The sequence below is a fragment of the Triturus cristatus genome, chromosome 7 (assembly GCF_964204655.1).
Source record: "Triturus cristatus chromosome 7, aTriCri1.1, whole genome shotgun sequence".
NCBI classification, from domain to species: Eukaryota; Metazoa; Chordata; class Amphibia; order Caudata; family Salamandridae; genus Triturus; species Triturus cristatus.
This window is the reverse complement of record NC_140590.1, coordinates 633,764,807-633,780,759: the sequence shown is the minus strand read 5'-3', so window position 1 is coordinate 633,780,759 and position 15,953 is coordinate 633,764,807. Positions and strand designations below refer to the sequence as shown.

General features: G+C 44.5%; 1 protein-coding gene across 2 annotated transcripts in view; it reads right to left on the bottom strand.

Annotated features, from left to right (window-relative positions):
- C7H17orf58 (chromosome 7 C17orf58 homolog) overlaps positions 1 to 15,953 on the bottom strand; it is a 197,297-nt gene that overhangs the window by 85,706 nt on the left and 95,638 nt on the right. Inside the window, exon 3 of one of the 2 annotated variants that reach the window (XM_085617256.1) lies at positions 10,452 to 10,535. The exons of the other annotated variant lie outside the window; for it this stretch is intronic. Coding sequence (XP_085473382.1) covers positions 10,452 to 10,535 — 84 coding nt within the window. The remainder of the gene's footprint in view (positions 1 to 10,451; positions 10,536 to 15,953) is intronic. 2 annotated transcript variants of the gene reach the window in all.

Here is a 15,953-nt window from a genome sequence, read left to right as displayed (position 1 = left end):
ACCTTCAACCACACTCAGGGGCTTATTTATGGGAAACTAACGCAGCGTGGTGCCGCAAGTTACTTTCCTCTTTCCTGCTCCACACTGTGTAAGGATTGAGGCACAGGGATGCAACATATTTACAGCAACATGTCGCATCTCTGTGCCTTTCCCTGCGCAGGTGCACAAACTGCTGCCATGCGCCCGCACAGACACCCTTGCACCATGGTGCAAGGATGCCTGCGTCGTGGGGATATTGTTTTTATGCAGGAAGGGGCACCGTCCTGCACAAAAACAATCACTTGTGGTGATTTCCTCTTCCAATGCGTGCTGTAGAATGCAACCTTGGATGGTTGGTCTCATAGCGGAGGTGCTTGACCCAAATATTTTGTGTCACAAGATGTGACTGGAGTGTGAGGACTGAGGCTGATTGGACATCAGCTGGATGGTCCACTCTTAAGTGAGTGATTGCTCCTGTTTGGTTCCTACTCACCGGAACCAATGCATGTGCCTAGAGTCAGAAGTAGTTGCTCCCCTTTATTATATTTTGCAATTACTTGCGTGTTGTGCTACTTGAGGCAAGTTTATTGGACAAAAAAAACAAAGGAACAACAGTGTGATGGTGTGTGTCTGCCGCTGGGCTCTGTGACTTCTATCTGGCTGCACCGCCAACTTGAAATGTGGCCCTGGCTGCAACATAAACATGCAGTCAACCTGAGAAGTCAATGTTGGTCCGATGCACATAATATCCCCTTTCCCCCACAGACTTCTACCGCCAGACATTCAGTTACTTAAATCAAAATGAAAATGTGTTAAGGGCGGGAAAGATACTTCCTGAAAAGTGAACTTGGGTAAGACTTTTTTTCTGCCTCTGCAAATTCATAAGAAGGGAAAAGAACAAACTTCTGTTCTTGTTTTAGTGAAACTCTACCTTTGTAACAGCTTTGGTTGTCCAAAAAGAGATCAGTGTTATTTTTGGAGGGATGAATGTGAATCGAAGCTATGCAGCTCTGGCTTGGTTTCCATCTATCTTACCATAATAAACACTATTCATACAAGTGAAAAGATCTTTATGCTATCAAAAGAACAAGCTGTGCTTTTCCCCTGTGGACTGAATTTAACCTTCCAGTGGGCGACCTAGAGGGTGCATGCACTGACTTCCTACAGGCAGGCTAGGCCAAAGGGCTGGGGCTAACACAACCCCCCTGCAGCATTTCATTTTTTTGTTTCTCTTTGAAAATGCCTCAAGGAATTTTCTTTTTAGCTGACAAATCTACATTTAAAGCAGCATTGTGACCTAGTTTTGATCTTTCTCGAGGAACTTTGGAAGAATAAAACTAATGTACCTCAGTGAAAGTGTCAAAGCCCATAGCAAGGATCCGGCCATAGCTCTAGTGGGAGATAACCCTTGAAAGGGACTGGCTGTGGCAGGAGAGGGCGCCAGAGGGATCAGGGGCAGCTTTTCTCTGTTGCACACTATAGTGTTTTTTATGATGTCCTGCAGGTAATTCAATGAGTCTTGAAGAATGGGACTAGATGTGCCCGAGTGCTCAGTACTTTTCCTTTACAATAACGCCACCAAAAAACATCCATCAGAGTATTTCATTTCGAGATCTCAATTAACACTTCAAAAAACCCAGCAAACAATCAAGATCAATTTAAGACCAATAATTGATACGTAGACTATTATGGGATGGTCATGGCATCCTGTTGTCAGTCACATTATGTAGATCCTCCCCGACCCACTGCCCCTCCTATCAGCAAACACTTGCTTTAAGGACGGACACCAGAGTAAACATGTGTAGCTCTTACAATGGACTTGCAGACTGCCCGGTACACTAGTACAGGCCAGAAACAAATAATGCACTCCTTTTACTCGCTAAAGGAATGTAGAAGACCCGCAGAGCAAGCGTTACCCAAGCCAAAAGGAGGTTACATGATCAATTAATCAGGATGCGCAGTGCACTTTAAGAACTTACACCTCTGTGAACTAACAAAAAGAGAACTCACAAACGGTCTGTAAAAAATGGGAAGCCACAATATGACAGAAGCCATCATCACAGCCTCATCTCCAACTGAGCTGGAAATATCTAAAACTGCTAACCCCAATGACGTCTCTTCCTTTATAGAATTAGGTCTTAATGCTGTCTTCAATATGGCACACGGAGCACATCAAGGTGGCAAGCACTGTTTAAATGATAACCACTTTTTCCATTCCACTTCTGGCTTTTTTTGCATTTGAGATCCCTTTCCTAATTTTCACTTTCAGAACTTGATTTGATCCTATCAGGCAGTCACATATTGGCAAATATTCTTATGTTTCCTTGGGTAGTGGGCACTCTTTTCATGCCCTATTGTTTTGTTCGACCTTATAAGAGCCATCCACTTGCTGATATGCTTGGGGTATGTCTGCTACACGAATGAGGCATGGATTTGACGTTTCAATAGACATTGAATGTGATTGCAGGAATCAGTTTTATAGCACACCTGTGAATGAGACACATGAGAGAGCGCCACTGACCCCTCCTGACAATGTAAGGCGCTGCTTACAAACAGGACTGTCTCTTGCAAATTGTCAACAGACAAAATGCACTAGTAAGTAGCACAAAAATGAGGTCTGCTTTCACTGGATAAAAATGGATGTAGAAGGTTGGCATTGCCTACCTTAGTGCAAGAGTCACCCGTTGTTTTCTTCAATCTGAGTTTAGACCTCCCAGCCTGAGGTGCCCAGGACTGGAGAGAGAAAAAGAAATAGGTAACGAGGAAGGATTTTAACCAAAGTTCCTTAATTTGGGAGCATTCCACTTTTTCATTTATTTGCTCTCTACAACATTTTTTTTTTAAACATATTTTTTATTGTTTTCTTCTCTTGTTTCACATATGTTACAACTACATTTCACAAATCATATCCAGTCGTTACATTTGCCACAGGCATATACATTTATCACCTCGGTATATCCCTGTCATTTGCAGTGTCAAGGATTCTCGTGTCACTTCAAATGTAAGTCCTTGAGTCTTCCGAGGTCTTGTAGCTGTCGCATTTCCTGACTATGCTTGTTAGTATGAATTCTATACACCCACCTTCAACTCCCCCCTCCCACAACTCCCCGGTCTCATATGCACCGTAAGCATAATTAACAGTGTTTTTCTAACCATTTCAGGCCCGTGCAAGATGACATATTACATTGAAATACCACCACTTTCCCTGTTCCATATGCCAAGTAGGGGTTTCTTAACTTTCATTCCGATACCTGACTCAACTGGGTTCCTGGGCAATTTCAGTTGACTTCAAGACCTCAAGCGTCACGTCCCATTCCAGTGCTATTGGTGTCTTGCGCAAGCCCCTAAGTTCCTCTCTGCGTAGTGCAGCACTTTCAGCATTGCCCCAACGCAGCAGAACTGCATGCCAAGTCAATATAGTAGGGGGCTTTCGCGATTTCCATTGCATAGTGAGGGCCCGAACAGATAAGATAAGCGCCAGGTCTATAAAGCGATATTGTACCTTATGTTTAGCCACTTGTTTGTGCAGGCCCAGAACACATTCCTCTACAGTATTCAGTATTTCCAGGTGTGCGGCTGCCCCTGTTATGTCCCTAACTGTGTCCCAATACCCTCGCACTTTCGGACAAGTCCACAACATGTGAATTAGGTCTGCCCCTTCTAATAGACATATCGGGCAGCAGTGTTGCGTCTGAGGGAACATTCTATCTAGCTTATGTGGAGTTAGGTAAGCTCGATGTAACACCATAGTCTGAATAAATTTAAACTTCGCATTCCTCGATGTTTTTCTTGGGTGCCCCAACACATTTGCCCATTCCTTATCCGTTAAGTCCCTGCCTATATCCTCTGCCCACGCAGTCCGCAATGTCACCAGTGTGATTCGTGTGTGCGAGCTTAGCCCAGTGTAGAGCCATCTAATAAGGTGCCTGCCTGTGCCCATATAGTAAACCATCTTGGCAAGGTCGTGGGTGGCGGCGGGTTCCTGTCTCTGCGGAGCCCAATGTGTCTTTATATATTGAAGCAGCGCCGCGTGCAATAAGTATAAATGTGCCGGGGCCCCGGTTTCATTAACAAAGGTGTCATGCGTTAGGAGGAAAGGCCCTTAGAGCTGCCAATTTCAAAAGGATGTCGTTTTTATCCCGTATGCTGGCCTATTTTACTCCAAAAGCTTTAAATATACGCTTTCCGGGAGTCGAAAATAAATGCTTCCGATGCCAACTTCGAGAGGGGGGCGATTGGCTTCACATTTTTTTTACTTGCCCCAAACTCGAAATATTTTGTCGTAAATTTATTTTAGCAATAAGTCAGGCCATCGACAAGACGCTTGATCCTGAAGCTGAGGTTGCTTTAGTTGGTATCTCAACAAAAAGATCTCACTTGTCCAAAGCCGAAGAATTTTATACGGCTATCTGTTCTTTAGTAGCCCACTCCTTAATCCTTCAAAATTGGAGATTAGAGGAGATTCCTTCTTATCTAAAATGGGTGAATAAAATTAAAAGGACAAAAAAGTTTGAAGAGGCCTACGCCAAAAGAGTTGGGGCAATGAATAAGTTTACTAGGAACTAGAAATTTTTTAGTAGTGATCAATTAATGTCTGCCACTTAGCACTTTAGCATAGGACACTTTATTTATATAAGAAGTCCAGGATTAGTAAATATGTTCATCTCTTCTGGGTTGGCAAAGGGAAACGATAAGAACTATAATGTAGGGTTGTCTATATATTTCATGTTTAAGTATTTTGCACCATTTGTATCCTTCTGGAATTGTGATTTTAGAAACGACTGTATGTCGCACTTTTTGTACCGGTTTCCTGCTCTGTATTAACCATAACAGCTAAATGCTATTAATTAATTAAGGATTTTATTGATCTTGTTTGATGTTTCCATAAGTTTTTCTATCCCTGATCATTGATTGATTATTGTATAATGTTTTTATGCCCATCCTAGCTGCTCATTAAAAAAACAAAAAAAAAACAATGGTGTCATGGTCGAGCAGCGCCCCATCCCCAAACAGATCTGCTACTGTGCTAATCCCGGCATCTAGCCAGGGTGTTAATTTGCGCTTAGTGAGCCTGCCGCCCGTCAGCGGGATCCTCCGCAACAGGATATTCCCCGAATATGCCGGGGGCGCACGTGCATACTGCAGCGCCGCCCTCCAGCATTGGAGCGCCGTGTTTAACAGTGGGGGGAGGTCTCTCGGGGGTCTGCTACCAGGGAGCAACAGGGCATGTAAGGCCCCATTGTCCATATCCGCATCCGTGTATCCTATTTCTTGCAAAGTGCGTCCCACCATCCAGTACGACAACCATTGCAACTGGCATTGCTCTCTAAAACATAACAAGACAGGATATGTAATTGAGTCTGGAACTTGCACCAAAATAGACAGTTTAGCATGTGCTATGCCATGTCACTTCTGAATGGGTACACAAACAACCCCAGATGCATTTCAGCCTCATCAGTAAGACGGAGCTTGAGTCCATATGTTAGGATGGGAATGTCCCCTCCATGTTAAATGGGCAGGTACTCCTACTCTAAGTGCCCTCGTGCATGTGAAACTGGTATCTTGACATTTATTTTAGCCCCAGTGCCACTCTAATGTGGCAAGTGCGAATAGGCCTAGGCCTGTTGATGGTAATGCGAGATCAAAAACCTGTTCTATGACAGAGGGATGCACAAAGCGTGTCCTCATAGTGGGCATTGTACTACTGTCCATGGCCTGGGTGCAGTGGTGGAAGCATACCGGGTTTTGTAAAACAGTAGTTTGACCACACCGTTTCTTTCTGTCAAGGAGAGACAAGCATACTGGCTCCTCTCATGTAAATTTCCACTGTTGTGTCAAATACAGAACCACCTTGTGCTGCCATCGTGTGTGCATGTCGAGTGTGTATGTTCAGTAAGTGTGTAATACATGTATGATAGTAGGACTCGGTGTGTTGTATGAGTCTGAGTAGTGGAGCCAGTGGGATCTATTTTGGATGCACCTGGCACAACACGGCACAAGATGGAGGACAGACAACTCCTCCTTTTCCTACTCTAAAAGAGATATGATAATGAAGAGGAAAGTGTATAGGGCATCCTCTTTTCTGTGGTTGTTTTTCCATTATTTCTTTCTCCTAAATGAGCACCTTGATGTTCTCTTGCACAATTAGGGCTCCCATACCTAGGGATTCTTGGGGGCATATTTACAAGCCTCTATCACCACCATAACGTCACTTTTTGACGTTTTGGTGGGGATACGGGCTTCGCCTTATTTACAAGGCAGCGTTAAGCCATTTAACTTGTGTTAGCGCTGCCTTGTAAACAAAGGCACTCTTTCATGCTATACTTATCATGAAAAGGGGGAGCAATGGGTGTTGGGGTGGGAGTTCCATCTAAATTACCCAACTTTGTTTCAATCCTATGTTCCTTTTTTCAAGGAAGGGAGTGTTCCACAGAACACTTGAAGAGCTGCTGTGCACCCTTCGTTGGTCTCTGCCAGCTAGTCTCTCAGAGGTGAGGGAACATCACCTGAGTTTACAGCTTCTACTGGTGGAGCTCAGGGTCTGCCTAATATGTTCCCAACATGTGGAGAACCCAGAGAAAGCAGACTATCACAGAGAGGAAAGCCAGGAGTGACTTGTACAGTAAAGGGGTCCCCCAGTTTCTCTGTGCAGCATTAAGACCTTTAACGATAAAGTTACCCAGCTGTTTGTCAATGTCTCGAAAGACTGTTGCTGCTGATGTGGGAGAGAGTGAAGCTTTGTTACCAGTGAAATAGGAAGCTTTGACCCCAAAACTGTGCACAAACGTGTTGGTTGCACTGTGCCCCCCATGTGGTACTAACAGCCTATGTGAATGAGCCCTCCAAAATTAAGGAGGACTTCACCACTCCACTGTACTTGAGCATGCATTTGGGTATGCAAGCTGAGGCTTAGATTTGTGCTCAAGCACAAGGTTTGTAAGTTATGCAAGTAGGATATCATGGCCCTCTACCACACTTAGACTTTGGTAAGTACATGGGACACACCTGTGGCATCCTGATACCTCTTACAGCACCATCCAGCTGACCCGACACCACTGCAGCACATCCCACAAGCATGAGCTCTCCTCTTAAGGTAGTTATGTCAGGCTTTCCCTTCACCATCCTCCCTGAAAACGACAAAATTCCAATCAGTCTTGAAGGTCCCTTCGCTGTCTTTGCTTGGTGACATTGCTCCTGTTGTTGCCCAGAGTTGTGGAAAATTATTACCTATTTTCTACCTATTGGAATAGTTTCCTAGAACCTAATGTTTGCACAGGTGACCCTCTACTAAATACAGCCTTAGCTGATCCACCTCACCTCTCTAACTAGTTCAACTCTTTCCAAACGTGTTATTTCTACCAGGATGCAGCTTGAAAATGTGCTCATGAGAATTGTTGGCAGTGTCTGGCTGTAATACATTTGGATCTGTCCAATGCGGGAGAGTAGCCATAGGGAAGGTGTGTGGGGGGGGGGGCAACCTGCCAGGGTCACTGAAGACCAGTAACTTTTTTGATGAGATAAGAACCGGATCTCTGGGGGTGTATGAGGGCTAGCTTATCTGGTGACCAAGGACCAACTGGGAGTCTCAAGGCTGGATGCCACGTTCTGTAGAGCTGCTGATTGTGTCTGGAGAGAGTGCTCAGGTCCAGCTGATGGTCACAAACAAGGGTCCTTTGATGGCCTGCTGCAAGTTTCTGAGGGCACCGAGAGGGCCTCGAAGGGGTGCCTGGGGGAGTGTTAGGATCAGCTGGGGTGACTGAAGACAAATACAGGATCTATCAATGGCATACTATAGCTCCCTGCAAACATGTCAATAAAGTCTGATGGCCAACTGGGGGTCTTGAAGAACCAGCTGAATGTAGTTAAGGGCATGGTGTTTATGTCTGTGGACACATCAAGGGTCTCTGAGAGCACACCTCGGTTGTTTAAATACAAGATGATGGTGTCTAAAGAAAGGCTGGGGGACAGATGGGCATTCCTTAGGGGGGAATTAAGGTGCTCATGAGCAGTCTGGCAGCCTGTTGGATGTTCCTTAGGGACAGTCATGGGTTTCTAAGAGTGGTCTCAGGGTGTCATAAGGGAATGTGAAGGTGTCTAGTGGCTGGCTCGGGATCTCAGAAGGGTAGAAGGCAAGCCAAGGGATATCTGGGGGTATCTAAATGACCATCTACGGGTCATTAGATCCCACCTGCCGGAGGTAGCAAAAGATCAATATGGGTGTCTGAAGGGTGGCTGAGCCTTTCTGTGTTTGAGGGTATGTCGATGATCACTGATGGCTGGTCGGAGATTTTAAGGGTTGGCTATAGATCTTTGAGAGTCAAATGGGGGTGCCTCAAGGCAGGCCAAGGAGTTATACAGCCAGGCTGAGGTTATGTCTGAGAGGATGCCAAGGGTCTCTCATGGCTATCTGGTAAGTTGGAGTTTTATTAAACATTTTGAGGGAAGACTGACATTGTCTGCAGACCAGATGTGGATGTCTTAAGGTTGAATCAAGCATTCCAAGGGTCATTGAGTTGTAGCACCAAATTGGGTTATTGGATGCTCACCAACACAGGGTTTCTATAGTGGTCTATTGTCCATATCCAGTAGATTTAGAATGCATTTTGGATTTTTTGACTTTTTAGAAAACTGTGATAAGGTTGATAGGCAAAGATTATAAAGCAATATGTGGAGCACCATCTTGGATTATACATGTGCTAAGAGATTTATATATCAGTCCATTAGCTCGATCAGGTACTCTATCAAGGTCAGTTACCTAAGCTCATGGCGTAAAAAAGTCTGTCTGGTACATCGTTCATTTTCTGGCTCCAGGTTTGTAACTTTTGGAGGAAGTGTGCATGCTGGAAACAAATATTTTAATACAATGAAAACAAATCAATACACTAGGTGATGCCATTTCCACACATTATTGTTAGTGCACTGCATAGTTTTATCAGTAAAACTGTGTGTCTGTGGAAATGTTATGGTCATTTCAATTGAAAATGTGTTGTCAGTAAGGGCAGTGCATTACCACACCATGAATACACCACTCTAGCTCTACACTGTACACCATTCTACTCTACGTAACTCAATTCTAACATGTGTATTTGTAACACAACATGTGTATTTGTAAAGAGCACATTCACCCAGAAGGGTATCTTGGCGCTGAGTAACAGATGTTTATTGTTACCCAACTCAATGGTACTCATACTCTACAACAATCAACGGCACTCTAGGCCACTCTACTCCATTCCACTTTATGACCCTGTCCCTCTCCACTCTACTCCACAACACTCTATGCCACTCCCTGTACTTCAGTCTACGCCACTCCACTCTACAACACTCCACTCTATGATGCTCCACCCTATGACACGCCACTGCACTTCACTCTATGCCACTCCATTCTAAGACACTCTATGCCATTGTACGCCCCTCCATTCTACAACACTTTACTCCACTCTGATCTAGGCCTCTCCACTTTACTCCACTCTCTGACACTTTCCTCCACTCTAAGCTACACCACTCTCCGACACTTTCCTCCACTCTAAGCTACACCACTCCACTCTATGCCACTGTACGACTACTCTACGACCCTCTATTCTATGGCCCTCCACTCTACAGCCTTCCACTCCATTCTATGGCACTCTATGCCACTCTACACCACTCCACTGTACAACACTCTACAGCACTCTACTCCACTCTGCGCCCCTCCACTTTTCACCCCACCACTCTGCGCCCCTTCACTCTGCACTCCTTCACTCTACGACACTCTACTCTACTCTATGACACTACACTCTATGACACTCTCCTCCACTCTACGCTACTCCACACTACTTTAGTCCACTCTGTGCTTCACTCCACTCCACGACACACTACTCCACTACTCTCAACAACACTCCACTATAAACTGCTGCACACTACTCCACTACACAACACTACAAGACACGCCACTCTACTCTACTTTACTCCACGACACTCCACTCAACTCCATAACACTCCACTCAACTCCACGGCACTCCAATCCACTCTATGACACTCCACTCATACGACACTTCACTCTACGACACTCTACTCCACGACAATCCACAACCCTCCACTCCATGGCACACCACTCCACAACCCTTCACTCCATGACAAGCCACTCTACTCCACTTTACTCCACGTTACTCCACGTTACTCCACTCTAATCCATAACACTCCACTCTACTCCACGGCACTCCACTCCTCTCTATGACACTCTACTGCTCGACACTCCACTCATATGACACTTCACTCTACGACACTCCACGACAAAACCCTCCACTCCATGACACGCCACACCACATTACGAGACTCTACTTCACTCTACGCCACTGCTCTGTATTACACTCCCCTCTACGCCACTCTCCTCTACACCACTAACTTTTAGTCATGCTGAACAGCAGTTCATTGAGTGGTTCTGTTTTAAAATACATACAAACTTATAAAAAAGAGTTCACTGTTTAGAAAAGTACCAAATTCGTTGTTGCAGAAAAATTCTCTTTCATCCCTGTCCCTTTTGCATTCGGTCAAACACATCTTCTCTTTGTTGTCAGGATCTAAAATCAGTCCAAAGATGTAATAGATCAGATCAGAGTCCAAACATCAGTATAAACAAAATTCATATTTTAGTCATCTTTTTCTTTATTTTAATGAATGAATATAGTACTTTGGATTAGAAACCGACTGAGACCACTTTAGAAAATCAAAAGACACACAATTGATGGACGGAATGCCGAACAAATCAAAACATTCTCCCCCAGTCAAGAGATCTGGGTTAAATCCATTATTCTTTTGCTCACCATGCCACCCCAGTTTAGACCTGGCCATATGCAAATTAGTCTTGACTCTGTGCCTCATGGGAACAGTCCAGCCCGAACTGCCAAGCCAGATCCTCCCTGGACCGGACACAAGCATCCTAGGACCGGTTTCGGGGTTTCACCCCTCTTCAACCAGGATAGCTTGAATCCAGTGGCACAGTGAGCCCGGGACCTACGTCTAGGTATACCCGGCGCACTTAGGGCGAGAAAGCAAAAGACACACAATTGATGGACGGAATGCAGAACAAACCTAGCTGAAGAGGGGTGAAACCTGTTGTTTTTGCATTTGTCACCCTGAGTGGGACGGGTATGCCCAGACGTGGGTCCCGTGCTCTCCATGCCACTGGAATCAAGCTATCCTGTCTGAAGAGGGGTGAAACCCCTAAACCGGTCCTAAGATGCTTGTTTCCAGTCCAGGGAGGACCTGGCTTGGCAGTTCGGGCTGGACTGTTCCCATGAGGCACAGGGTCAAGACTGATTTGCATATGGCTGGGTTCAAACTGGAATGGCATGGTGAGCAAAAAAACGATGGATTTAGGCCCAGATCTCTGTACTGGGGTGAATGTATGACATTGTTCTGCATTCTGTCCATCAACTGTTGTTTTTGCACTTTAGAAAATCATACAACACGGGCAGCGGCATTGATGCACACTCAGGGGCAGATTTACAAACCCCTTGCGCTACTTTTGCGTCACTTTTCCCATGTTAAAAATGACATAAAAGTGGCGCTTGTAAATCTGCCCCTCAGTGTGAATCAATTCTGCTTCCACTTGATTAGAGAGTGTGAGATCCCACTGCCATTTAATCTTTGCCCTCTCTAGAAGACCTGTTGAGGTCACCTGTAATGGCGAAGGCAGCTCAAGTACCAGCACTGGTGTCAGGGACAGCAGTACAGTAGTGAACGGATGTCATGAATGTTTAAGGTCTGGGTTGACAGCGCAGCCGTCTCCTGACAATTATGTGATCTTCACTAGAGTGGGGATTTGGCTCCCCACAAATGTTAGGAGCCAGGTGTACATGATTTGATTGGGCAGACGTTGTTTTCTGCTATAAAAAAGTACTTGCCCTCCACACAGCTGTGATCATTTTGTTGATTATCTAGCTACCTAAGCTTGAACATTCAGGGGCGCACACATGACAATGGAATGCCATTAAAGTTCCTTAGATAACTTGATAATATATGTAACTTTTCCCTGGCAGCAGTACAGATGGGAGGATGGCAATCATTAACCTCCATGGATTTTTAGACGTGGCTTGATAGTGCAACTGTTACATGCCCTTTTAACCTACAAAAATATTACTCTACAGTCCTTTGGTTCCACACAAATAAATACATATTGCCATGCTATGTACTTGTGATGCTTCACATTGCCATACAACATTCTTTTAAAGCCAGACCTACTGGCATTGCCAATGATTGCTATGTCTTATGTATCGTAGACTAAGGACTTCTTCGGTTCCCTGGCATTATTTAGAGTGGGGCAAATTCTGTCTTCCTGGGGCCATATTATGGTAAACTCGCATTTTCATTGTTTGCGCCGGGTGCATCTTGAATAAGGTGCACCGTGCGCAAACAGTGAAAATGTGCCCTATTACCATGAATGCACTTCTCTGGGGGAAAATGTGCCCTATTACCATGAATGCACTGCTCTGGGGGCAGCCGCAAACTCGTGCAGCCCTGGAGGCAGCACATTCCTGTGATAAACAGAGCGGCTGCTTTACAGCCACTGTGTTTTCACAGCGCAGGCGGAAGCCCACCTGCACTTTTGAAGGGGATTAGAGATCCCCTTGCAGGCCGGTGCAGTCAGTGACTGCACCCATCTGCAAGGGAATGTCTGAGGGGTCCAAGGGACCCCCTTTCCCCCTTCAGAGGGCTGCCGTCTGGGGCCTCACTGACAGTGTGCCACCTTTTAGATGGTAAGGCAATGTGAGGCAAAGGGATTTTCTCATTTACATGGGGCACGCCTCCATGCAAATGAGGGAATGCCCCCTGCAGATAGCACTGGCGCTTTATGTGCGCCAATGCTATCAGTATTACAGAAGGGGCTGCACAAGTGTCTGCGGCCCCTTCTGTAATACCAAAGTGCCCCGGCCCGGGGCGGGCAAAGCGGGCGCAAACTGCCGTTGCGCCCCATGGGGACTTTGTGTGCTGCGGCCCCTGGTAGAAGCTGCTGATGGCTACACTAACATGAAACCCGTTGCAGCAAACCTGATACTTGTATAAATGGCATTAGAGGGCCAGCCCAATTTAGGACAGTCTGTTCGGTGCCATTTCTACCAGTGTCCTTTCCGGCCACAAAGAGGACCAGAAATGTGACCTAAATGGTCTTAAAAAGTTCCAAGTGTATAGCTCCATAGCAGCAGTGGTCTACTGAGTCCTGGATATAACCTCTTCTTCATGGATGTATTCCCTGAGCTACTCCTCACATATAGCTCAGGATAAATCCTTGCGCATGTTGATTTACATCAATAATTATTCACTACCACATTTGCCTTAATGGGTCTCCCATCGTCCAGAAATAATATGATACATCTTGCTGTAGTGCACGCCTCTGCCTCTTTATTTGTTTAATTGTTTTTAAATGGTTCAGGGCCTTATGGGGCTTAATAACGTTTTGCATATTGGTCTCCCCCGACCCCGCTGTGGGTTTGGTTGCATGGCAATTGGCGGCTGCGCTCCTGGAGACGTTCCGTGATATGCTCATTACAGTTGGACTCGGATGCAGTTGATTTAAAGCTACTCTGAACCCAGGGTGAGTCCGGGCTTGAAAGCGCTGTGGTTGCTGAGATATGGTTAATTTGAAAAACGGATGAAATTATGGGCATTACCTTTTAGCAAAAGACGCCGCAACAATGAATGAGTCCGCGTGTGCAGTGCCTGAGATATTTGGGACTTGATGCGGACTTTAAGGTCGACGCAGGCGGTGTACCGTTTTAAACTTGGATACAGCACACTAGCCCAGTAGCTTTTCATACTGAGCCTGCCGAGATGTTATGAGTGCTCCCTGATGGAGCTTCCAACGGTAGTGTACTGTCATTCTCCCTGAATTTGCAGTTGTGAGCAGCGCTATTGCCAGACATTTTCAAACCATGTAACCAGCGCAAATGTTTTTTACTTAATGGCCTATGGTGATTATGGCTGATTACCAGGTTCATAAAATCATGAAAGGCATTTACTTTTCAGTGTCAGCGTTGATACACAGATTATAATATGTACTGTATTGGTTTTGGTATTTGCACTATGCACTTTATTTAAAAAAACAAAAACATTTCTTAATGCATTAGGCATTTTATAGTTACCGTTAGCTATAGCCATGAGGTACACAGTATCAATGTAATGCGCAGTATTGATTGACTGTTCCTAAGATTACTTAATGTGATATTTAAAGATTTGATGCCATGAACTTTTTTCTATGTCTATCATTTTAAAAAAATTTATAAAGGCTGATTCCAAAATGGCGCACACTAGACTGAGGAAGGCTGCTGTGTCAGCTGAAAAGCATCTCTTTTGCTGGGTCTGAGGAGGCTTATCTAATAAAAGGCCTTATCCCAAATAGCCCTCGTGTGTGCTCTTTTCCGAAGTGGAGTAGAGGTTTCTTTTGTTTAATATATATATATATATATTTCCTGAGAAAATAACAGGGTTTCTACCAATAACAGCTCTCAGAATATATCAGTATGTATACATTAATATATATATGTGAGTGTAAAGATAAAGCAAAAACCTATTTGCACATTCAAATACAGAAGGACTTTAAAGAATGTATTCTTTTCTTTTTTAAAGTTTTATTGCCATTTGAATCACAAATTACATATATATGTCACCTTGGAGTGAGGCTAAGTGATAATCAAACATGGGATCCCCAGTTGGAAAAAATCAAAGCCATCCTTCAACAGAAAGCCTCTGGAATAGGGAGGAAATATATGGCTGCCTCGGGAGGAGCTGTGTCCCCAGTTATTACCATATACAGAGCCTCAGCGGTAACATCGGTGATATATGGAGCTGAGATACGGGGCTATGTTACAACAGAGACCCTAAATAAAATTGAACACAAGTTTATTGAGGCCCTTTTTAAACTTCCCCCAAGCTCGCCTATTACACCATTGAGATTAGACTTAGCTCTTAACGCGATACATTTAACCGGTTTAATAAAACCTCTGCTACACTGGGTCAGACTCTGGTCCACCCAAGAACTAGCAATATATAGGGAATGTGTAAAAGATCTGCTGGATCTTGATAGGGACCAGAGAACTCCTTGGCTGAAGGCCATAAAAGAAACATCATATAGGATTGGAATGGGTGAACTATGGGCGTCCCCAGAGCTGATTGCCAAAGGAGATGCATAGAAAGTAAAACAGCTATACTGGGAGGCAGTTTTGACGCAATAGGGAGAGTTTATCAGGACAGTAGTTTAACTGGCCAGTTTTTGAACGATAAGTGTGCACCAAGCTTCAAGTACTATAAGGACAGAATGTATCCATTCCAGTCCAAATGTCTAAACGTGCAATTTAGATGTGAGCTATTTCCTTTGAGAGCTCACAACTCGAAATGGATTAATGCATCTTTCAATTATAAATTCTGTCCAAGCTGTCCTAATATTGAGGAATCGGAGGAGCAATTTATGTTTTTCTGTCCCCTACATAGGAATATGCACAATAAATGGTTGTTAGCTGCATGTAAACTTATGGGAGTGAGACACTATTGGGAAGCTATCAACAGTGATATCAGAGAACAATTAGCCTTTGCAGTATCTCGATACTTGCATTGCGCCTGGCACCAAAGGAAGAAATCCCTAGATAACTGCCAATCTTGATAGCCAAACTGTGGAGTATGGAGTACGGACCACAAAATCGGTGTAGCTTAGATTTTATTCAGCTCCACACACAACTGCAACAGCATGACGTGTTTCGATCCCTAAGGATCTTGATCACATGACAAAAAGGAAGTTTGTATATTTGTTGTTACTGGATTTTATGTCTGTAAACTTTTTATGCAAAAAGAACTATTGATGGACAGAATTCAGAACAATGTCATACATTCACCCCAGTACAGAGATCTGGGCCTAAATCCATCATTTTTTTGCTCACCATGCCATTCCAGTTTGAACCCAGCCATATGCAAATCAGTCTTGATCCTGTGCCCCATGGGAACAGTCC